Here is a 26,351-nt window from a genome sequence, read left to right on the forward strand (position 1 = left end):
CACCAATTCTGATTCTTTTCTTTCGCCACCTGAGAAGTGTTGGGCTACTTCCTTCTGGCCTAAGTGGTTTCTGATGTGAAATCCATGTAACTCTGTTTTCCCCATACGTGGAGGATATTGTTTCTCTCTCGCTGCTTTCAAGACTTTTTTCCTAGGCCTTTAGTTTTCAGAAGTTTTACAGTGGTGTATCTTGATGTGGATTTCTTTGGGCTTATTCTATTTAGGATTCACTCAACTTCTTCAATCTGTAGGTTTATGTCTTTTGCCACACAGAAAATTTTCAGCCATTATTTATTTGAATACTTTCCAGTCCCACCTTCTTTCTCCTGTTCTCTAGCACACCAATGAGAAAAATCTCAGCCCTTTTGTTATATGCCCACAGGTCCCCAAGGCTCTGTTTATTTCCACCCCCACTCATTTGGGTTCCAGCCACATGTTCTGACCAGCCCTGTATGGTTCATGGTCTTAATGTAGTTCTGTTTTCAAAGACTTTGCAATGCTATTCGGTTTGGATTTTTTCCCATTATAGTTTATTGAAAGATACTGAATATAGTTCCCCGTGCAGTAAGTAAGCTCATATATGGTAGTATGTATCTGTTAATCTCATGCTTCCAATTTATTCCTCCTCCCTTTACCCTTTGGTAACCATAATTTTCTATGTAAGTCTGTTTCTGTTTTGTAAATAAGTTCTTTTTTTTTTTTAGATTCCTCATATAAGTGATATCATATACTTGTTCTGAAGAACAGAAAAATGGAGTCTTTGCCAGCAGAGCAAAGTAGATACTCTACACTATTACAATAATGATTTAGACTAGATGTCTTGTGAGTGGTGGACAGATTGTTAACAGATGTGGAGGATTTTATAATTATAGAAAAGGGCTTCCCAGGTGGCGCAGTGGTAAACAATCCACCTGCCAGTGCAGGAGAAATAAGATACGCAAGTTTGTTCCCTGGGTTGGCAAGATTCCCTGGAGGAGGGCATGGCAACCCACTCCAGTATTCTTGCCTGGAGAACTCCATGGACAGAGGAGCCTGGTGGGCTACAGTCCATGGAGTTGCAAAGAGTCAGACATGACTTAGCGACTAAACAACCACAAATAACTCTTTAATACATGAACGTAATCATCAATCCTTTGACCTAAGAGGAAAACACTTTTCATGGAAGACCCCTAAGGATTCCTATGTAGTACAATTAAAACGTAAAAATATTTGAGTACATACTTTGGTGCCCTGGATGGGTCAATAAAATAATGCATAAATTGTTAACCGTGAACTAAGAACTTTCTGTAAACATCAGATTAGGATCTATTCCCTGTCAGAGAATACTGACTTTGATTTGTGACTCCTATACTCACTAATAATGCATTTTTCCTCTTACATACATCCTAGCCTGGATTGTCTTACATCATTCTATAGCAGTCAGTGTGATTATTGTACAACTTCATTTTCAATGAAAGCCAAGAGAAAATAAATCTCATACCTATCCTTCTGTCTCTCTGTCTCTTTTCCCCTCTCTTTCTCCACATATAAAGGAAAATCATTAAAAATAAAAGAAACAAAGTATACTTAACCCAGTCAAATCTTGGCAGTTGACATGTATATTTTAAGACAGAAAAAGAGAGCAGCAGAAATGGAGGAAAACATTACATCCTAAATTCCGTCAAAAATTAAAATGCAAGTTTGGATAGTAATCTCCACTTACTGTGTCTTGTGTGTATGTGGGCATGCACATGCATGTGTGTATGTGTGTGCATGTGTGAATTATCATATGGAACCTCAGAAATCTCTAAAAACCTTTGTGCAATCGTCCCTCACAGAATTACCAAACTGATGGGTTTGTTCCACAGGAACTACTGTGATTTCTTAGTTTTACTCCTAGAGAGATGATTTAGAAGAGATAATTCTTTTCACAAGATAAAACACTATGTATTCAGTTCCCACCTTATCACTGGGCTTGTGATATGAAGGAATTCCTACAGAATATGTAGTTCTAGGAGACCACAGAGAAAAATTTAGGGTTTCAGTTAAACCAAAGGGTCCCTAACCAGGTGAGGAACCAGGCCACACAGCAGCAGGTGAGCAGTGGGTGAGTGAGTGAAACTTTCTAAGTATTTACAGCCTTTCCTCATTGTTGCACTTAAATTGTCTTGAAACCACCCCCCCCGACTCTCACCACTTTGGCCCAGTTTGCGGAAAAACTGTCTTTCACGAAACCAGTCCCTGGTGCCAAAAAGCTTGGGGACGGCTGCTCTAGGCCATTGGTTCTCAAAGTGTAGTCTAAAGACACCTGGAGCAGTCCCTGAGATTCTTTTAGTGGGTCTGTGTATTATTAATAAAAATATTTTAATAATAATATTAAGATGATATTGCCTTTTCTGTTTAATTAACTAATGAACATACAGAAGACTTTTCCAGAGGCTATATGACATGTGATGATGTCATCTCTTTGATGGATGTGTGCTTTTTTCATTCTTAAATTTTAAACATTTCTAAGTCTTCATATCTAATATAATTAGTAGCAACAGATATAACCCACATCTAAGCACTTTTTGGTGTCCTCAATAACGTTTAAGTGTTTGGATGTCTTAAGACCAAAAAATGTTGCAAATTTCTGCTCCAGCTAGACTGTGTTTTTCCTATAATGCTCTTCTGTCTGACAGATCCTGTTGAAACAAATTTTTACCTAGTGACTATTACTGTTTCTCCATCAATGTGTTGATTATATTTCCAAAGTAGATTGACCAAAATTACATCAAAAGATCTAAAAACCAAATGAGTCCACATTATAACTTGGGGAAGAGAGATACCATACAAGATGGCCTCTCTCTAAGGTTTTCCTTACTAGAGAAAGGGGAGGCTTTTGTTTCAGGTGATGACATGAGGAGACAATTTGAAGTCGGTATTGACATAATATTATTCTGCTGATATGAAATGAAATTCTGATAGCCAAGGTGTCAGGCGTGTTCATAATCTCAATGCCATCAATTTTAAGCCTGAAGGCCCAAGAGACGAGCAGTGTTTAATACATCATCCCTTGTTAAATAGCAGCCACAGAGTTGGCGGTAGCCCGTGAAGGATTCCCTGCCATGTAGGACACGCCAGTTGTCTATAAATAGGACCTGTGAATGGGGGGAAAAAAAAGAGAGGAAAAATACTCAGAACAAGCACGGACCACAGGAATCATAAATCAGAAGAGATCATTTAAAATAAAAGCTTTAGGTTGTTCTCTGATTACATTCAATGAGCTATTTTTTTTTTCTATTGAGATTAAGTAAACATTTGACTCCAGTACTCTTGCCTAGAAAATTCCATGGATGGAGGAGCCTGGTGGGCTACAGTCCATGGGGTCACAAAGAGTTGGACACGACTGAGTGACTTCACTTTCTTTCTTTAAACTTTTGACAACTAGGATGCACATAGCTCTGTATTAGGCTAAATGGAAATAACAAAGGCAACAGTAGGTAACAGGCCCAGTATCTGAGGAGGTTATATTTCTTGAGCAATTATTCTTTTATCAAGGCAAACCGGATCACTGGTTTCTTTTGTTCTTTTCTTTTAATTCTTATTATGGATGGTCTCTCAAAGAGTTAAACTGTTTCACTGTCTTACACTAAGCTAGAGATATTCTTTATGCAGAGGAAATATGAAGAGCAAAAAGAAAAAAAAAAGAATCATGAAGCCAGATGGACCCTTAGGGACTATCAAGTTCAACTCCCTCATCATACAAATAGAATCATTGATGGGGAGATATTCAGGGGAGCCTGCTTCTGGGTCATTCAGTAGGTGAGTGGCAGGACTCGCTTCTTTTTTTTCCTTTGTAACATTTTGACTCACATATTCAATAAGTCCTCATTCTTCACTGCTTATGTGACATCTATCAAGCTTGGTACCCACCTTGCCAGGCTTGAGTTTGACCCAAAACTCATTCTCAGGCCTCCTCAACTCTCTGGTTAGAGTCCGGTGTGCTGTATACCAACGATGGACAACGTCATAAGGTACGGTATTTATGACAGCCCGGTCATAGTTGTTGTACCTAAGGTGAAATTGTGAGAAAGAAAGATTTCCCTCCAACATGTTAAAACATCTGTTGCTGATGGGGCAATTTTATACAAGGCTTTCCCTATATTCATTGCTTGTCCCATGATGATGTGGCAATAATAAGCTAATGTTCTCTCAAGATTATAAGATTTTAGAGAAGAGTTCCACTGCCTGTTGATCATATTTTGTTTTCCTTTGAAAAATCTGAGGGTAGGGGATAGAAGAAAGTTCTAGCTGGTTTCTACCATCTTAGAATATTATGTTTTGTTTGCTTTTATATATTTTTTGGCCACGCCACATGGCACATCTCTCACCTCACCCAAGGATAACTATTATACCATCATGACTTCTGTCACCAAAGATTAGTTTTGCTTATTTGTAAAACTCTATATAAATGGAATATTATAGTATGTACTCTTTTGTGTCTGGCTTCTTTCATTTAATGTTATATTTAGAAGATTTATCATTATTGTACTGCATGTCAATAGTTCATTCATCCTTCATGTTGAATAGAATTTTATTGTGGGACTAGACCACAATGTCTTCATCATTTCAAGGTTTCCCTTGTGGCTCAGCTGGTAAAGAATCTGCCTGCAGTGTGGGAGACCTGGGTTTGATCCCTGGGTTGGGAAGATCCTCTGGAGAAGGCAACGGCTACCCACTCCAGTATTCTGGCCTGGAGAATTCCATGGACTGTATAGTCCACGGGGTTGCAAAGAATCGGACATGACTGAAGGACTTTCGGACACGACTGAGGGACTTTCACCCATTCATCCATTCTATTGATAGACGTGTAAGTAATCTCCAGATTGTAACTATTACAAATAGTGCTGGAGGTTCTGGTCCATGATAGAAACAAATCTAAAGTTACACAGGGAACAATTCCCTATGAAAGAAATCTGGAAACTGAGTGACTCTTATGTATTGGTGAATGAGAAAAAAAATCAAAATGGATAGGAAAGGCTGAGACAACTCAATAATGAAAAGAAAATCCAGTGAAAAAGTGGGCAAAACATCTAACTAGATACTTAACAAAAGAAGGTATATGAATGGCCAATATGCACATGGAAATAAGCTCAACATCATCAGTCACCAAAAAATACACATTAGAACACCAGGGAGATATCCAGTATAATGGCTGCAATTAATGACCGAAAACACCAAGTATTATCAAGGATGTGGAGTAGCTACAACTTTCGTACATTGTTGATAACTGTAAAATGGAACATATACTTTAGTGAAAGTTGCTAATGAAACTAATAAGTCACGTACTTTATGATCCAGCAGTTCCACTCTTAGGTATTTATCTGTGTGAAATGACAACACGTATCTACAAAGATAGCTTTACATGAACATCGATAGCAACTTTATTCATAATAATCCCAAACAGGAAACAGCCCAGGTGTTTATTCATAAAAGAATGGATTTGTTCCAGGATGTGAATTTCTAGAACAGACAAAACAAATCTATGGTGGTAAAAAACAAAAACAGATGTTTCCTCTCAGTGTGTGTGTAGGGTTGGGCTGACAAGGGGTATAAAGGTACTTTCTGTAGTGATGGTAATAGAATGCCTATATCTTGATAGGCATTTGGGTTACGTAGGTGTATGCATTTTTAAAAACTCAGCAAGTGTATATTCAATATTTATACCAACACTGTATGTATATACATTGTATGTATACTTTACATCAAAATTAAACATCTGTAAACAAATATTGACCTTTAGACTTAAGGGTATAAATGTTGAAGTATACTGAGAGACATAAACCTTCAATGTTCTGTGCAATGTATAAAAAGTAAGATTAACTTATAAACAGAAGGATAGAAAGATAGATAGATGATAAAGCAGGTATGTGCTGTGCTGTGCTTACTCACTCAGTCGTGTCCGACTCTTTGCAACCCCATGGACTGTAGCCCGCCAGGCTCCTCTGTCCATGGGGATTCTCCGGGCCAGAATACTGGAGTGGATAGCCTATCCCTCCCTAGGGGACCTTCCCAACCCAGGAATCGAACCGGGGTCTCCTGCAGTGCACGCAGATTCTTTACCAGCTGAGCTACCAAGGAAGCCCAAAGCAAGTATAGTAATATCTTCATGGTAGAATCTAGGTGGTAGGTATACAAGTTTTCCTTGTAAATGCTTTCAACTTTTTTTGTATTTAAAAGTGTTCATAATAAAATGTTGGGGAGAATATTGAGCACCTACTCATTGTTCTAGGCAATTGAGATACAAGAGATGACTGAGGGAGAGTTTTCCAGTGGAGCTTATCCCAGGGAAGTGATTTAGGATTTATATAGTTCCTACTACAATACAGGCGCAAAGGCAGGGGCAACAATTTATTCTTATCTTCACAATTCTGTGTGAAGGAGCAGGCTTGAAACGAGTGGAGATGACAAGTTCAGTTTTGAATATGATGTGCTTTATGACTGTACGAGATACTAGGTGGCAATATACACAGGTCAGGAGAAATGCATAAATCTGGACAAGAGTCAAATGTTGTGGTTATCATGCCTTTAGGCACCCTAGCTGTTTGATCACTGAACACAGTTTAATAAGTGTTCTTTTGTTCTAAAAGTGTTTTTATTTTCAAATGCCATGTGAAATATCTGCCCCTCCAATCCAGTGTTCCTTGGCTCTTGGTCTATTTATTATTCCATGGGAATTTTAATGTTCACCCATGGCTGATTCATGTCAATGTATGGCAAAACGCACTACAATACTGTAAAGTAATTAGCCTCCAATTAAAATAAATAAATTTAAAAAAAAGAATAGAAATTGTACTAATAAAAAACTATGAAAGAGCAATATTAAAATGTGACAGATATAGGATCTTAGGAATTTTCATTACATTAGAAAACTAATATCTGGCAGACATATTACATTGAGGGATAGTTCGTTAGTACTCACCTGATCAAATAGAGCTCTTTATTCCATGGGTAGATACTTAAGACTGGTCCAACCCCAATCATGTGGTTTTGACATTCTCCAACATTTTCAATATATTCATGCTTCACTGGCACTTTACTGAGGAGTTCAAATTCCTCAGGTGCTTTTTGCAGTACCTGTTCTGCTGCATAGAATCCATCAACCAGCAGTGTCCTGCCACCTGTTCCTTCATGCTTAAGACAGTGAAACACTTGAATGCTAAAGGAGGGAAAATTAAATCGCTCTGTTCAGTGGAGAAAAGAGAATACATCAAACTTTTAGAAAAAAAAAATATAAAATGCTTACTGATTCTACTTGTGTCATTTTCTTTTCATTAAGAAACAAATCTCATTTTCTGATTGTCTTCCAGTTGTAGTTTTTGTGTACTTTGACATATTAATGACACTAAGGGTTCCTTCTAAACATATTTAATATGTACTGAAACCTATATGTGTCAGACTTGGGCAATACAGGCATGAATAAGATATAGTCTCTGTTTTAAAGAAGCCCATAGTCTATCTAGAAGAATGAACCAATTTAAGTACCAATAAATTATGATAGGCACTATAACAAAGTTGTATACAAGACAGTGGAGCCATAAAGAGAGGAAATTATTGTAGTGGGGTGTTGTATAGATAAAATTTTTGAGACGTGGATGAGAGTAATTTTGCTTAGTTTTAAAGAATGAGCAAGGCTTGTGCTGGAATGAGATTGAGGTGAGGAGAGGGCATTTCAGGCAGGAAAAAGGTATGACCAAACATATCAATGTAGAACAGCAAGGTATATTCAAGGAAGACAGTGATAAGTTCCTGTTGGCATAGCACAGAGAATCATAGGATTTTAAACTAAGATGCGAGATTAACTGGTGAGAAGCAAGATGACAAAAACATGAAAAACAATGTGGATACTGAAACTGCAGAGAAAAATACTGAGAACTTGAGCTTATAGAAAAGAGGACACATCTAAGAAATAAATGATTAGATGTGGAGGATGAAGAATAGGCAAAAATCTAGAATGACTGCAGGTTTTTCACCTGGGCAGCGTGACAAGTAATAATGCCTATTTGCCAAGAGAATGAGGCAGATGCATAATTGGATGGTAATAAGGGGCTGTGAGGGGTGAGGAAGAGGTTCAGTTTAGGGACATGTTGAAATAATTAAGTTATATATGACTGAAAAATTAATAGGAAAAGGCAAGTCAATTATTAATGGATTGGAAACCTAAAGTAATCATTTCAAATTAACAAGGGAAAAATAAAACCAATAGCAATTTAGGGAAAAAAAACAAAAATAAGGCAGTGTAAACAACGAAGTAAAATAAGTGATAAACATAAATAAAGGTAGAAGGAATAAAATCAAGGAGAACATAGGGTAAATACAATTAAAATGAGGAAGGTTGGTTCTGGCCATGTTGAGCTTTCTGCAAAATTTCTAGGTTAGAATTATTTGGTAGTCAGGTGAAGATGTTTATCTTAGAAGAGAGGTAGATTTTGTAGCTGTCTGTGAAGTGAAGTGAAGTCACTCAGTCGTGTCCGACTCTTTGCGACCCCGTGGACTGTAGCCCACCAGGCTCCTCCATCCATGGGATTTTCCAGGCAATAGTACTGGAGTGAGTTGCCATTTCCTTCTCCAGGAGATCTTCCCAACCCAGGGATTGAACCCTGGTCTCCTACATTGTAGGCAAACACTTTACTGTCTGAGCCACCAGGGAAGTCCTGTCTGTAGCTGTCTGTAGGTGATGGCTAAAGCCAAGAGCATAGAAGTAATTTGGAGAGATAATTTCAAGCAAGAAAAGAAGAAGGAGAAAATCTTGAGGAACAACAATATTTATGACTCAGACAAAAGAAAATAAGCCAGCATAGGAGACTGAGGAAAACTGTCTATAGATGTAGAAGGAAAACTAGAAAAGAAAGGCTATTCAAAAGAGGTAGAGGTTAATGGCCCCAGGGTTCAAATAAGATAAAGACTGAAAGGTACATACTGGGTATGGCAATAAGTTACTTGCTGCTGACTTTGGAGAGAGTAATTTTAATTGAGAGGGGGTTGGATAAACTAGCTGACTACAGGTTTGAAGAGTCAATAAGTGAGAATGAAAAGATACTGAATGTACATAATTATTTTAATAAGTCTAGCTGTGAGAGTGAGGAATAAGGCGGGGCTGTAAGTAAAGGAAGACAGAATCAAAGGAAGTGTACAAAAGTTGAGGTTTAAGAAATGAGTTGATGGGCAGGAGAAATCCCCAAGGAGGTCGGAAAGAATGAGATCCTGAGCAAAGGTAACTTTAGAAAGCATAAGGCATAAAACGATGATGATGATGACAACGATGGCTAAAATGATAAGAACAGTAACTAGCATTTATTGAACACTTCATATGCTCCAGGAAGTATCCAAGCATTTTAAATACATCATGCAACTTAATCCCTGCATGTGTGCTAAGCTGCTTCAGTCGTGTCTGACTCTTTGCGACCCCATGGGCTGTAGCCCGCCAGGCTTCCCTATCTATGGGATTCTCCAGGCAAAAATACTGGAGTGGGTTGCCACTCCTTCCTCCAGGGATCAAACCCGTGGCTCTTATGTCTCCGGCACTGGCAGGTGAGTTCTTTACCACTAGGGCCACCTGGAAGCCAAACTTAATCTCTAAGCAATACTAATGGGCAGGTTTTATTACTAGTCCCATTCCACAGATGAAAAATCTGAGACACCGAGAGGTTATTTTCCAAGATCACAAAGCTAATGTATGTTCCAACTGGGATGCAAATCCAGGTCTGGTTGATGCCATAGCCTGAACTCAGCCACTCTCACTATACTGCTAATGTATTTTGCTCTCCTCATTGACTAGAAAGGGTTAAATTAAAGGCACAGAGAACTGTGCATCTACAGTAGTGGTCAGAGAGGAAAGAGCTAGTCAATATTTGAACCTCAACCCCTGTCCAACTGTTTCTCATCCCATTTCCTCATATTCTTCCTTCTGTATCCTGGAGAATGAGAATGCAGGGCTGTGGGTGGTTTTGTATCGATAACATTGAGCAGGACATCTAAAAGATGTTTTATTCTTCCTTTTCTGAAGCAAACATCCTTAGGTTCCAACTCTCAAAGGAAATCGGAGTAACTACAATCAACTGGATATTATCATCCTCTCATATTGTCTTTATGAATTCATGTGTGCGTATGTGCTAAGTCACTTCAGTCATGTCTGACTCTTTGTGACCCTGTGGACTGTAGCCTGCCAGGCTCCTCTGTCCATGGGGTTCTCCAGGCAAGAATACTGGAGTGGGTTGCCATGCCCTCCTCCAAGGCATCTTCCCAACCGAAGGATTGAACTCGCGTCTCTTACGTCTCCTACATTGACAGGTGTGTTCTTTACCACTAGTGCAACCTGGAAAGCTCTTATGAATTCATACTTACACACGTTTTACTCATCTATTTGTGCCTTGGGTTCATTATCTATATGTAGAAGATCAACCAACAACAGCAACAGTAGCAACAAAATAACCACAGAGGCACTTCTAATAAGTGGCAAATGGTAGGAAAGTTAAGTATGGTATCTATCATATCAAGTCATTACCATTTCTTTTCTGTGATGAGAAAGATCTAGTCTCTGTTAGCTACTAGTGGTGGTCATATGGCAGTACATAAGTGTATCAAATCAACACATTGTACACATTATATATACACAATGTTATACATCAATTATATCTCAATAAAGCTGGAAAAAAGTATGGTATATCTTATCTTTGGCTCAATAGCTACTGAGTCCACACAAGAAGTTTATTTTTCATTCTCTTTTTCCCTCCAACTTCTTGTAAATTGGATTCAAATTCCTCTTAATACCATACTCAAAGCAGTTGTGTTTAGAATATTGACTCATTTGGAATATAACTGCAAGGAGATCCTGTAACTTCCAGGAGATCCAACCAGTCCATCCTAAAGGAAATCAGTCCTGAATATTCATTGGAAGGACTGATGCTGAAGCTGAAACTCCAATACTTTGGCCACCTGATGCGAAGAGCTGCTCATTTGAAAAGACCCTGATGCGGGGAAAGATTGAAGGTGGAAGGAGAAGGGGACAACAGAGGATGAGATCGTTGGATGGCATCACAGACTCAGTGGACATGAATTTGAGTACACTCCGAGAGTTGGTGATGGATAGGGAGGCTTGGCATGCTGCAACCATGGGATCACAAAGAGTCAGACATGACTGAGTGACTGAACTGAACTGAACTTGCAATATAATAACTAAATATGAAAAACTGCACAAATTCCCAAACCAAAGGGTAATCAATACATTTTTGGTAAATTATTTGCAATCACTTTGATAAGAATGCAAATGAAACAAAATTAACATCCATTCATGTAGTAAGGTGGATTTTCAATCGTCTCAAAAATTTTTATTCCTATGAGTCTTTAAAAGTGACCATGTTTCTAAGGAGAAAAGAGATAGTTACGTAAATAAGCAGCAGCAGATATGATCTTGGTTCAAATAAAACAGGAAATGCTTAAGAGAGTATTCAAGAACATCACATGTAATGATTTTGCTTTGGAAAATTCTAAGCAACCTACCCACAGGGCTCTTGAAAATAGGTGGCGTCAGTGTGCCGATCCAGAGCTAGCTCGGTGTATGCGGTGTCACCCCTGGAGAAGTCTGACGTGAAAGACCACATCCTCCCATAGATGGTTTCTCTGTCAAATGGAGCAAAGGAAGGCCTTCTAGCTATTTGAAATTTTCATTCTTGTCATTCAAAACTCTGTCTAATACTTTCTTTATTTACAAATAAACACAGATTTTTTTTTTTTTTTGGCTCCAGATATCCAACTACAAAATAAAGGAAGCAGTTGAACTCATTACCCATCTTAACGATCCCACCTCTGAGTAATATTCTAGGAAGCTGGGGGGAAAGAGTGGAAGGATAGTGTACTCGGAAAACTTAGGGAACCATCTCACTCTGTTTATGTGTCTGCTTTGAACAGCTTTCAGGTTCACATTTCTGTCCTGCACTCACCTTCCTCACATAGAAAAAGATGTTTTGGGGTAGCTGCTTTTAGAACAGATTAATGTAGATCTTCACCCACCTTTTAGACATGGAAGAATAAAAAAAGAGAGAAGAATAGTTTATATTAGCAAGTATTTAGTGAGACTTGCTGTATCACTGTTACTATATCTCTCCTTGAGATATATACATCCTGGGCAAAAGACCCAGCATACCATCTGCTACACAATGACCTATATGTGGTTCTTATGAAGTAAAAGGAAAGTACTAACTATAACAAAGTCAGTTTACATAACATTTAATACTACAGAAGATAAACCTATATACTACCTAGAAATGAAATGGAAAGAACTTTGTATTTAAGATCAGAAAACCTGAGCTCTCTTGAATTCCAGTCCTACTGCTTACTAGCAGAGCAATTCTGGTCAAGCCACTTAATACATCTGATCCTCAACTGCCTCATCAGTAGAACAGGAGATAACATACACACTTATCAGAACTACTATACTAAACAATTAAAATCATTGATGTGAATATGCTGGTTAAATGCTGTACAGTATAGGGCAGTATTATTAACAACCAGTGTCTGAATTAAGCCTTAGGAATAATAGGTCAAAAGTAGGTATCTTTAGATACCATCTTATTCAATCCTTTTACTGATCAGATGGGAAAATAGAAGCGACAGGGACAGGGATTGTGCGTAGCAGTGTATGTTTACCCAACTGCTTGATGGTAGAACTCAGACTACAATCTGGCTCTCTTTACTCAAAGTTAGTGCTCTTTCTAGTTTACAATGAATAACTCTTACTTTGAGTGTCACTGGGCTTGAAAAAAGACAACGGCTTTGAAGTCATCATATTTAACATGTAAGTGTCTTTAGAGATTAGAAATCTGGGCTTCAAATAAAGCACTATAAATGGTAATCTCCTTATTCAGGCCACAGAATATTTTGGAAAAACAAGGGTGACCAGTCATATTATTTTACTGATGTTCATGCTTTGGAAATTAACTTCTGCACATATCCGAAAACTAATGACTCACCTGATCAAGCTGACCCTTTCCGCCAGCTTCTCTGTGTGTTCCTGAGTAGCAGGGACATTTTCTACAAAAGCAATTCCATAGAGCAGAAAGTTCTGCAGAAAGTTCTTCAGTCCCTCCTTGGTTTCTAAGAAGGTCTGGAAATCTACAGCTGGAACTTGGGCTTGCTGGTAGATTTCAGCATTCCATAAGATTCTAGGCTGGATGACCTTTTGTTTCTGCCCTTCATAGCTGTTTTTCACCAGCCAATCCAAATCATATCTAGTCACATGACCATCTGGCCCTTTTTAGGAAAAAATAAAAGGTATTAAAAATAATAATTACATACACTGCCAATAATTTACTGGTTAAGAATATTACTTTCAGCAACCAGTTACCCAGTACGGTATTGTTAATGGGGTTTCCCAGGTAGCATTAGTGGTAAAGAAACTGTCTGCCAATGCAGGAGACATAAGAGACGTGGGTTCAATTCCTGGGTTGGGAAGATCCCCTAGAGGAGGGAACAGCAACCCACTCCAGTATTCTTGCCTGGAGAATCCCATGGACAGAGGAGCCTTGTGGGCTACAGTCCATGGGGTCACAAATAGTCAGACACGACTGAAGCGACTTAGCACACACGCACATATGTATTGTTTATGAAACCAAATTCAAATGAATGCCTGGAATGTTCCTGAGACAGAAATATTTGTCAGTTGAGTAGTATAAATTAATAAGTGAATGAATGAACAAATAAATCTTCCCAGAAGGTAAATAAGTTTATGAAACTATAGCTACATAGTCAAGGGCCTCTATCTCCCTCTTATAAATGAATTAGGGCAGTTTGGTCTAATGATATGATATCAATACAACATGATAACTTTGCCCGCTGCTCTACAAAAAGTCAAAAGGCCAGCTCCTAAAATGTTTTAGAAAATATTCAGGATAAGCAAAGGAGTAAGCAAGAGGAGTAAAAGGCTATCCTGACATTTTCATTCTCCTTTCCTTTCTCTGTTTCTCTCTTTCAAATTTCCATACCATTATAGTAAAAGTATCATAAAGAATTTGGAAAGCATAAAAAAGTATGAGGAAATTAAAAGGTCAGATATACTTATTTGATTATCTAGATGAAACCACTATTCACAGCTTGCAATTATTCCTTCTAGTTTTTTCTATGCATACTTTTACTTTACATAACATATTGTGAAAACAAATATATATATATATGTATATATATGTGTGTGTGTGTATATGTGTGTGTGTGTGTGTATGTATGTGTCAGTTTGCACCCTGCCTTTGTCACTTAAATTTTAAGAATAATTTTATCGTTAAAAAATCAAGCCTTCAAAAATTAATTCTTATAATTTTCAGAATATGGACTACCAAGATTTACCTAAACAATCTGTTCTCCTGGGGCATGTAGTTGTATTTTTGGAAAGTTTCCCTATTATTTAATAGTGACCATCCGTGTCCATTTTTCTGGTAATTTTCTTAAAATAGACATACAGAAGGTAGGATTGTTAAACCCAAAGACACAAACTTTTAAGAGTCTTGATACATATAACCAGATTATTTTCTAGAAAGTCTACCGATTTTCATTCCCTCCAACAATATATGCATATATGCATGCCCATAAAAATTGAGTATTATTACTTTTTAAACATATTTTTTCTAATTTGGTAAATAAAACTCCTCTTATTATAATAAATTTAAGTTATTTTCTTACTAATAAGGTGAAGAAGAACATTTGTTAGGCATCTATATTTTTTATACGCAAGGGTTACCAAACTGAGCAAGTAGCCAAACCTGCCCAGAATTGTTTTTGTAACATCTGCTTTATAGTATGTATTTTCTATAGCTGTTTCTACCCTACTACCAAAGAACTGAATCGTTGTGAAAGATACACTGTACTCAACGAAGCTTAAAAATCTTTACTATCTGGCCGTTTACAGAATGTTTCCTGCCTTGTGGTTTAATGATTGCTCACTTCTTTCTCACATTTTTCTATTGGAACACTGGTGCTTTTCTTACAAATTGGCAATAGCACTATATATATATATATATATATATATATATATATATATATATATATATAATCAATACTTTACAAATATTTTGCAAAGTCAGTTTTTTTTTTTTTTTAAACCTTTTTATGGTATGCTTTCTTTCTTTTTTTTAAAGCTGTTATATTCCAGTTAAGGTTTATTACAGTTAAAGGATACAGATTGAAATCAACAAAGGGAAAAGGTGCATAGGGCCGAGTCCAGAAACAACCAGGCACAAGTTCTAGGTGTCCTCTTCTAGTATCAGTTCAGTTCAGTCGCTCAGTTGTGTGGGATTCTTTGCAGCCACATGGACTGCAGCATGCTAGGCTTCCCTGTCCATCACCAACTCCCGGAGCTTACTCAAACTCATATCCATTGAATCGGTGATGCCATCCAACCATCTCATCCTCTGTCGTCCCCTTCTCCTCCTGCCTTCAATCTTTCCCAGCATCAGGGTCTTTTCCAGTGAGTTGGTTCTTTGCATAAGGTGGCCAAAGTATTGGAGTTTCAGCTTTAGCATCGATCCTTCCAATGAACATTCAGGACTGATTTCCTTTAGGATCGACTGGTTGGATCTCCTTGCAGTCCAAGGGACTCTCAACAGTCTTCTCCAACACCACAGTTCAAAAGCATCAATTCTTCGGCGCTCAGCTTTCTTCACAGTCCAACTCTCACATCCATACATGACCACTGGAAAAACCATAGCCTTGACTAGATGAACCTTTGTTGGCAGGGTAATGTTTTTGCTTTTTAATATTCTATCTAGGTTGGTCATAGCTTTTCTTCCAAGGAGCAAACATCTTTTAATTTTATGGCTGCAGTCAACATCTGCAGTGATTTCAGAACCCCCCAAAATAAAGTCTCTCACTGTTTCCATTGTTTCCCCATCTATTTGTCATGAAGTGATGGGACCAGATGCCATGATCTTAGTTTTCTGGATGTTGAGTTTTAAGCCAACTTTTTCACTCTACTCTTTCTCGTTCATCAAGAGGCTCTTTAGTTCTTCTTTGCTTTCTGCCATAAGGGTGGTATCATCAGCATATCTGAGGTTATTGGATATTTCTCCCAGCAATCTTGATTCCAGCTTGTGCTTCTTCCAGCCCAGCGTTTCTCATGATGTACTCTGCATATAAGTTAAATAAGCAGGGTGACAATATACAGCCTTGATGTACTCCTTTCCCTATTTGGAATCAGTCTGTTGTTCCATGTCCAGTTCTAACTGTTGCTTCTTGACCTGCATACAGATTGCTCAGGAGGCAGGTCAGGTGGTTTGATATTCACATCTCTTGAAGAATTTTCCACAGTCTGTGGTGATCCACAGTCAAAGGCTTTGGCATAGTCAATGAAGCAGAAGTAGATGTTTTTCTGGAACTCTGTTGCTTTTTTGATGATCCAACGGATGTTGGAAATTTGATCTCTGGCCCTCTGCCTTTTCTAAATCCAGCTTGAACATCTGGAAGTTCACGGTTCACATACTGTTGAAGCCTGGCTTGGAGAATTTTGAGCATTACTTTGCTAGCGTGTGAGATGAGTGGAATCGTGCAATAGTTTGAACATTCTTAGGCATTCCCTTTCTTTGGGATTGGAATGGCAACTGACTTTTCCAGTCCTGTGGCCACTGCTGAGTTTTCCAAATTTGCTGGCATATTGAGTGCAGCACTTTAACAGCATCATCTTCCAGTATACTTGCTGGAAAAACTAAGTGCTATCTCTGGTATGTTTTCTTTTCATTGTAGAAAAATCAGTAGTAAAATGTAGTCAAATATTTCTTCTTCCAATGCTTTTTTGTTATTTTGAAATATAGATTCACAGAAATTTGCAAATCAATACATAAAGAGGTCTCATGCACCCTTCCCTGAGCCTTTCCAAAGTTTAACAACTTGTACAACCACAGTACAATACCAACACCAAGAAAGTGGTATTGATATGATCCATAGAGCTCATTCAGATCTTGCGAGTTATATATTTAATTATTTCTGTGTGTATGTGTGTGTGTGTGTGCTCTATGCAGTGTTATTACATGTGCAGCTTTATGTAACCACTACTATAGTCAAGGTACTCAAGTGTTCCATCACCACAAGACTCCTTCATGTTACCTCTTTAAAGCCACACCATTCCTCCTCTCGTCCATAAATCCTGGCAACTGCTAATCTGTTCACTATCTCTATAATTCTGTTATTTCATGAATGTTACATAAATGGAATCATGCAGCTACATTTTTCCTTCACTGTAATTCCTTTGTGCTTTTCCCAAGTTATCACGTGTATCAATCTTTCATTCCTTTTTATTACTGAATAGTTTTTCATTATGTGGATGATTTGTTTAATACCTCACACATTGGAGGATATTAAGGCAGTTTCCAGTTCTTGGCTGTTACAAATAAGGCTGCTATGAACACTAACGTAAATGTTTTTGTGTGAACATAAGTTTTCATTTCTCTAGAATAAATGCCTATCAATTCAATTGCTGGGTTGTATAGTACTTGCTTCCCAGGGGGCTTCCCAGGTGGCTCAGTGGAAAAGAATCTGCCTGCCAATGCAGGAGACGCAGGTTCAGTCCCTGGGTGGAGAAGATCTCCTGGAATAGGAAATGGCAACCCACTCCAGCATTCTTGCCTGAGAAATTCTATGGACAGTGAAGCCTGGCAGGCTACAGTCCATGGGGTCACAAAGAGTCAGACACAAATTGAGTGACTGAGCACACACACATGGTACTTGCATGTTTAGTCTTTTTTTTTTTTTTTTAAGAAACAGACAAACTGTTTTCCAGAGTAGCCATGTGTGTGACAGTTGCTCAGTCGTGTCCAACTCTTTGTGACCCCATGGACTATACAGTCCTTGGAATTCTCCAGACTAGAATACTGGAGTGGGTAGCCATGTCCTTCTCCAGGGGATCTTCCCAACCCAGGGATCAAACCCAGGTCTCCTGCATTGCAGGTGGATTATTTACCAGCTGAGCCACCAGGGAAGCCTAGAGTAGCCATACCATTTTATACTCTCACCAGCAGTGTATAATTGATAGAATTTTTCCAAATCTTTTCTACCATTTTGTGTTGTCACGATTTTTTTTTATGTTAGTCATTCTGGTAAGTATATAGTGAAATTTCACTGTGATATTAACTTTCGTTTCTCTAATGGCTTATAATGCTGAACATATTTGCAAGTGTTTATTTGCCATTTATACATCCCTTTCAGTGAAACATCTGTGTGTGTCTTTTATTCATTGTCTAATTGGATTGCTTTTCTTATATTGAGTTTTGAAAGTTATTTAGTTCTAGCGCCAGTCAGTACCTAGCTCAAGGTCCTGAAGATGTTCTCCTATATTCTTCTCTAGAAGTTTTGTAGCTTTATGTTTACATTTAAGTCCATGATCTATTTTGAATTAATTTTTGTATAAGGTGTGAAACTTTGGTTGAAGTTATTTTTTTTTTTTTTACTTTTGCCTACGAGTGTCCAATTATCTCAGCATCATGTGTTAAAAAGATTATCCTCCTTCATTGAATGGCTCTTGCACCTTTGTCAAAGATCAGTTGACTATATTTGTGTGATTCTATTTCTTGGTTTCTTTTTCTGTTCTATTGGTCTCCATATCTATCCTTCCATCAAAATCACAAATATATAGTTTTATTTCTTCCATTCTAATATATATGAATTTTATTTCTTTTCTTGCCTTATTGTAATGACTAGAACTTCCAGAACTGTGTTAAATAAGAATGAAAGTGAAATGTTAAATGTGTTCAGTCTCACCATTATGGATGATGTTAGCTGAAAAGAAGCTTAGTATCTCTAATCATCAGGGAAATGCAAATCAAAACCACAATGAGATACCACCTCAAACCTGTCAGAATGGCTATTATCAAAAAGACAACATAGGCAGAAATTAACACAACATTTAATTATCTTCCAATTAAAAATAAAGAAAAAAATAAACTCAAATGTCACCTCCCTCCTCAAAAAAAAGAAAGACAACATACAACAAATGTTGGTGAGGGTGTGGAGAGAAAGGACTTCTTCTACACGTTGGTGGGAGTCTAAATCGGTGTAGCCACTTTGGAAAAAAATCAAAACTAAAAGTACCATATCATCCAACAATCCCTCTTCTGAGCATATATCCAAAGGAAATAAAATCACTGTTTCAAAAAGATACATGCACCCTAATGTTCATAGCCACACAATTTACAATAGCCAAGACATGGAAACAACCTAAGTGTTCTTCGATGCATAAGTAGATAAATAAAATGTGGTATATAAATACAGTGGAATATTATTCAGCCATAAAAACAAAGGCATCCCTGCAATTTGCAACATTGATAGACAGACCTTGAGTACATTACATGAAGTAAGTCAGACAGAGAAAGATAAATAATGTCTACAGACAGTAGACTGATGGTTGCCTGAGGCTATGGGTTTGAAGAAATGGGAGATGTTCGTCAATGCTACAAATTTCCAGTTATAAGATGAATAAGTTCTGGAGATCTAATGTATAGCACAGTGATATACTTAACAATATTGTATACTTGAAAGTTACTAAGATAGTAAATCTTTAATACTCTAGCCACACATGCAAATATGCTAATTATGTGAGGTGATGAATGTGTTAACTAAGTTTATTGTGGTCATCATTTCACAATATATACAGATATGTCAAATATATCTCAATAAAGCTGGAAAAATATTTTTCAAAACTATGATGTTAGCTGTAGATTATAACAATTTTATTTAAGAAGAAAAATAAAAGGTACACAAAAGAAATGCTTCCAAAGAAAGGAAAAAGGAAGAGTTACTAAAAGAATATCCTACTTTGTAAAGGGGCAAACCTTTTTTGATAACACAATTGTTCTTTAAAAAAGCACCCAAAGAAGACCAGGTCTCCTGTCCACTCACAAGTGAAAAAGAGTGTGGTCTCATCCAGACGAATGGTCTTTGGCTGGATACATAAATCCACACTGGCAGTGTCTAGGCTGCGCTGGTGAGTCTTAGAGTTGTAGCAAGACGCTGAGCGGCAGTGGTCTCGAAGCCAGACATAATCAAAGCGCATCACATTGTTACCATATTGCAGTTCTAGCGAAAAGATCATATTCTTTTATTAGCATTTATTACGTTATTTATTCTATAAAAATAAATACAATATTTAGGAAAACTAAAAAATCTGGACTCAGAAAACTCCTTTCAAACAGTCTTCTACCAACAAATGAGTGAGAGCAATGCGAGAGACACTGGCCCCCTACTAGATATTAAAACATAGTATGGAACTTCTATGATTAAAATAGTGTGAGGTTGGTATAGGAGTAGGCAGACAAAACAACAGAAGAGTATAAAAAGTTCAAAAATATACATGAATGCACATAGAAATCTGGTTAGTAAAAACTGGCACATATAATCACTGTGGAAATATGACTTTTTAAGCAAATAGTGTTGGGACAAGTGATAATCATTTGGAAAAATATAAAATCGAGTCCATACCTCATATTGTCACCAGGTTTCCAAGATAAACTCAAAACAGATCAGAGTTCTAAATTTGGAAAATGAAGTCATTCACGTATATAAAAAGAAAACAGACATGGATGGAGGACATAGAGGAGGTCCTTGTACTATTCTTGCAACTTTCCTGTTATCTTGAAGATGTATCAAAAGAAAAAGTTACCAAAAAATATCAAACATTTTCTTATACATCAGATTATTCATTTAGACAGGGTAAATAAAAATGAGTTCAAATTTATAATAGGAAGAGAAACTATAAAGTGTCTGGGAATAAATGAAAATGTGGAAGATAACTATGGAGAAATTCTGAAGGACTTGAAGGAAACTTGAATGGAAAAATATGCTCACAGTTGGGCAGATTCAAAAATGAAAAGACAGAAATTTTCCATAAATTAATACACAGAACTCCATGTACTTCCAACCCAAATCCCAGTGAAAATTTTCATGTAGTAAACAGGCTAATTCCAAGATTCATATTCAGAATTAGCAAAGTAATAATTTTGACAAAGAAAAAGAAAGGCATGGAAGGGAAGTCTTACTAGGTATAAAAATACATTATAAAGCTACAGTCATTTAAAAAGTATGATATTCATGCAGAATTGACTAAGAAATCAAGGGAACAGAATAGTCTCAAAATAGACCTAAGTGTATATGGAAATATGGTATATGTTAAAGGTGGCATTTTTCAATAGTGGTAAAATGATAGATTTTTCAATAATTAGTTTTAGAAAAATGAATATTTGAAAAAATTGATTCTAGATTCACATCAGCTTCAACAGTAAATTACTGATAAAGTAAAATATAAAATATAAAATTATTATATATTGACAAATTTGAAGAAAGAAAAGTATTTTAATGTGACACATAAAGCATAAAAGATAATTTGTGTATGCGAAAATAAAAAAAAAACCTTCTGTTTTGCAAAGTGTAAACAAGTTAAAATACAACAGGAAAAATATTTTAACATAAAAGGATTAATACCCAGTATATTGAATAAATCCTTATGATCATTAGGATAAAAACTCAGTAGAAAAATAACTGAAGTATATCAATAGGAAAGTCACCAGAGGTGAACAGTAAATGCATGCACTCCTCTAACTTTAGGAGTAATCAGAGAAATGGGTATTAAGATATTATTTTTTATTCATCAGAGAGACAAATTTTTTAAAGTTCAATTAAAACATGTGTTTTCAAATGATGTGGGGAAATGCATGCTCTCAAACATTGGTAATGTGAATATAAATTGGTGAAGACACACTGAATGGCAATCTGGAAGTTTCTATGAAAATAATAAAAAATATGTATATTAATTTCTTGACTCAGAAATTCACCTCTCAGTACTTACCTTATGGAAACTGTCACATGCAAGGAGGTATGCACAAGGATATTCATAGTAGTTTTGTTTATAATAGCAAAATAATTAGAAAATAAGATTGTCTATCAGTGGGGGGGTGAAGGAACAGCTGAATAAACCGTGGTATATCCTTACTGAGAAACTAATCAACAGTTTAAAAATGCAACATATCTATACTCCTCAAATTGTCTTTGTACAATGCTGCAATTGTCTTTTTAAGGACAGGAAACTAAAGCTCAGAGATGTTAAATGAATTTGTAAGATCATATAATCATTAGGTGTGGAGGTAGGACAAGAATTCAAGTTGTCCAACCCCAGAGTCCTATGATAGTGTTACTCAAAATGTAGTCTTAGGAATCTGAGGTTGAGACTTCAGGAAAGGCAGGGTAAGGAGCTTGGAAAATCTTCTCCCCCAATAACAATGATAAAACCAGACAAAATTATCAATAACAACCATTTTTTGGACTCTGGGAATTGACCAAAGGCCTCCAGAAAATTAAGAAGAATGAAGGGATGGAGCCAAAGCAAAAACAATACCCTGTTGTGGATGTGACTGGTGATAGAAGCAAGGTCCGATGCTGTAAAGAGCAATATTGCATAGGAACATGGAATGTTAGGTCCATGAATCAAGGCAAACTGGAAGTGGTCAAACAGGAGATGGCAAGAGTGAACGTCGACATTCTAGGAATCAGCAAACTAAAATGGACTGGAATGGGTGAATTTAACTCAGATGACCATTATATCTACTACTGTGGGCAGGAATCCCTTAGAAGAAATGGAGTAGCTATCATGGTCAACAAAAGAGTCCGAAATGCAGTACTTGGATGCAATCTCAAACAGGACAGAATGATCTCTGTTCGTTTCCAAGGCAAATCATTCAATAGCACGGTAATCCAAGCCTATGCCCCAACCAGTAACGCTGAAGAAGCTGAAATTGAACGGTTTTATGAAGACCTACAAGACCTTATAGAACTAACACCCAAAAAAGATGTCCTTTTCATTATAGGGAACTGGAATGTAGAAGTAGGAAGTCAAGAAACACCTGTAGTAACAGGCAAATTTGGCCTTGGAGTACAGAATGAAGCAGGGCAAAGGCTAATAGAGTTTTGCCAAGAGAATGCACTGGTCATAGCAAACACCCTCTTCCAACAACACAAGAGAAGACTCTACACACGGACATCACCAGATGGTCAACACTGAAATCAGATTGATTATATCCTTTGTAGCCAAAGGTGGAGAAACTCTATACAGTCAGCAAAAACAAGACTGGGAGCTGACTGTGGCTCAGATCATGAACTCCTTATTGCCAAATTCAGACTTATATTGAGAAAGTAGGGAAAACCACTAGGCCATTCAGGTATGACCTAAATCAAATCCCTTATGATTATACAGTGGAAGTGACAAATAGATTTAAGGGACTAGATCTGATAGACAGACTGCCTGATGAACTATGGACAGAGGTTCGTGACATTGTACAGGAGACAGGGATCAAGACCATCCCCATGGAAAAGAAATGCAAAAAAGCAAAATGGCTGTCTGAGGAGGCCTTACAAATAGCTGTGAAAAGAAGAGAAGCAAAAAGCAAAGGAGAAAAGGAAAGATATTCCCATTTGAATGCAGAGTTCCAAAGAACAGCAGGAGAGATAAGAAAGCCTCCCTCAGTGATCAATGCAAAGAAATAGAGGAAAACAATAGAAAGAGAAAGACTAGAGATCTCTTCAAGAAAATTAGAGATACCAAGGGAAAATTTCATGCAAAGATGGGCTTGATAAAGGACAGAAATGGTATGGACCTAACAGAAGCAGAAGATATTAAGAAGAGGTGGCAAGAATACACAGAAGAACTGTACAAAAAAGATCTTCGTGACCCAGATAAGCACCATGGTGTGATCACTCACCTAGAACCAGACATCCTGGAATGTGAAGTCAAGTGGGCCTTAGAAAGCATCATTACAAACAAAGCTAGTGGAGGTGATGGAATTCAGCTGAGCTGTTGCAAATCCTTAAATACAATGCTGTTAAAGTGCTCCAGCTGAGCTATTTCAAATCCTGAAAGATGATGCTGTGAAAGTCCTGCACTCAATATGCCAGCAAAAATCAGAACACTCAGCAGCGGCCACAGGACTGGAAAAGGTTAGTAGTTTTCATTCTAATCCCAAAGAAGGGCAATGCCAAGGAATGTTCAAACTACCACATAATTTCACTCATTTCACATGTTAGCAAGGTAATGCTCAAAATTCTTCAAGCTAGGCTTCAGCAGTACGTGAACTGAGAACTTTCAGATGTACAAACTAGGTTTAGAAAAGGCAGAGGAACCAGAGGTCAAATTACCAACATGCGCTGGACCATGGAGAAAGCAAGGGAGTTCCAGAAAAATATCTACTTCTGCTTCATTGACTACGCTAAAGCCTTTGATTGTATGAATCACAACAAACTGTGGAAAATCCTTAAAGAGATGACAATACTAGATCACTTTACCTGCCTCCTGAGAAAACTGTATGCAGGTCAAGAAGCAACAGTTAGAACCTTATGTGAAACAATGGACTGGTTCAAATTTGGGAAAGGAGAGTGTCAAGGCTGTATATTGTCACCCTGTTTATTTAACTTATATACATAGTATATTATGTGAAATGCTGAGCTGGATGAATCACAAGCTGGAATCAAGATTGCTGGGAGAAACATCAACAACCTCAGATATGCAGATGACACCACGCTTATGGCAGAAGGGAAGAGGAACTAAAGAGCTCTTGATTAAAGTGAAAGAGGAGAGTGAAAGAGCTGGCTTGAAATTTAACATTCAAAAAACTAAGATCATGGCATCCCATCCCATCACTTCATGGCAAATAGAAGAGGAAAAAGAGGAAGCAGTGATAGATTTTATTTTCATGGGCTCCAAAATCACTGTGGACAGTGACTGCAGCCATGATATTAAAAGACAGTTCCTCCATGGAAGAAAAGCTATGACAAGCCTTCACAGCGAATTAAAAAGCAGAGACATCACTTTGCCTACAAAGGTCTGTATAGTCAAAACTATGGTTTTTCCAGTAGTCATGTACAGATGTTAGAGTTGTACCATAAAGAAGACTAAGCGCCGAAGAATTGATGCTTTCAAATTGTGGTGTTGGGGAAGACTTTTGAGAGTCCCTAGGATTGCTAGGAGGTCAAACCAGTCAATCCTAAAGGAAATCAACACTCAATATTGGTTGGAAGGACTGATGCTGTAGCTGAAGCTCCAATACTTGGACCACATGATGTGAAGAGCTGACTTTTTGGAAAAGACCTTGATGCTGGGAAAGATTGAGGGCAGGAGGAGAAGGGGGCAACAGAGGATGAGATGGTTGGATGGCATCACTGAATCAATAGACATGAGTTATAGGTAAACTCTGGGAGACAGTGAAGGACAGGGAAGCCTGCTGTGCTGCAGTCCTTGGGGTCACTAAGAGTCCAACATGACACAGTGAGTGAACAACAAATAAGAAATGATATAACAACTGTTGATACTTTGAAATGTGGCTATTATTGGTAGTAACCTGAAGTTGGAATTCTTGACCTAGGATCCATGGAATGATATGTAAAAATGTGTGTGTGAGTGTGTGTGTAGTTCTGCATTTTTCTATGGATGGAATCTGTAGCTTGTAGCAAAATTTCTATGGGGTTCATAAATTAAAATACTGAGAACCATTTCCTTGGAGTGATAAAAGTGATTCAGTACCACCTGTAGCCAATATGACATCTCTGTATCCTTCAAGATCTTGCACATGCAGTTCCATCTGAAAGAAACATTCATCCATACCTTCTTCCCATTTCCCCCTTGCCTAATTCATATTTAATATTCATGACTCTGCTAAGATGCTGTAAGCAGTCATTTGTAAGTATTTAGTTTGTGTTAGGTACCTCTCCCTCTTTGTTCTAACAGTACCCTATATGTTGTCTAAAAGCATTTATCACATTGTCTTATAATTGTCCATGTGTTTTTGCTATACAGCAGTACCTTGATGATAGTGAACATGTCTTTTTCATCACTGTGTGCTTGGCACTTATCACAATGCCTGGCTTCTGGTACACGCTCATTAAATGCTTGTTGTATAAATCGATGAGCAGTGGTGAAGCTATCCTACTGGTAAATCTAATATAGGTCACACATCAGCAATGAGAATGATCTTCTCATCAAAACTACAGATGATCTTCTCCTGCCCTATTAGATATCCGGGTTAGAAGTTTCTGCTCTTGCCATTTTTCTGCTTGAAATTATAGTCTCCTGTAATTAAATGGCCATCTTGTCTTTCAAAATCTAGCTAAAAATTAAATTAATGCAAAGAAGCTTCCTTGACTCGACTAACTCTGCATTTTTCTTGAAATTAATTATTTGGTAAGTATCAACTTAATTTGCATATGGCATAAGCTATGCTTGTTATATTTACTCATTTTATATTTAATGGATACTATGTCTTACATTAAGGTATGGACTACCATCTCTGGCTCTCTAGAAGTTCTCAGTTCTGTATAAAGTT

The 26,351-nt window shown here is 37.4% G+C and overlaps 1 protein-coding gene across 2 annotated transcripts in view; it reads right to left on the bottom strand.

The window, feature by feature from the left end:
• Positions 1–1,084: 1,084 nt before the first annotated feature.
• Positions 1,085–26,351, bottom strand: part of TMLHE (trimethyllysine hydroxylase, epsilon) — a 47,292-nt gene continuing 22,025 nt past the window's right edge. The window contains exons 3-8 of one of the 2 annotated variants that reach the window (XM_081563686.1): positions 19,891–20,067; positions 12,990–13,269; positions 11,521–11,640; positions 6,944–7,180; positions 3,895–4,033; positions 1,085–3,119 (exon numbers count right to left, since the gene is read on the bottom strand). In XM_081563686.1, the coding sequence (XP_081419812.1) occupies positions 2,988–3,119; positions 3,895–4,033; positions 6,944–7,180; positions 11,521–11,640; positions 12,990–13,269; positions 19,891–20,067 (1,085 nt within the window). In that variant the 3' untranslated portion in view covers positions 1,085–2,987. The remainder of the gene's footprint in view (positions 3,120–3,894; positions 4,034–6,943; positions 7,181–11,520; positions 11,641–12,989; positions 13,270–19,890; positions 20,068–26,351) is intronic. The other variant, XM_081563687.1, reaches the window with a different exon arrangement.

This window comes from Giraffa tippelskirchi, chromosome X, assembly GCF_054371585.1.
Source record: "Giraffa tippelskirchi isolate mGirTip1 chromosome X, T2T-mGirTip1v1.2.pri, whole genome shotgun sequence".
In the NCBI taxonomy this organism is placed as follows: Eukaryota; Metazoa; Chordata; class Mammalia; order Artiodactyla; family Giraffidae; genus Giraffa; species Giraffa tippelskirchi.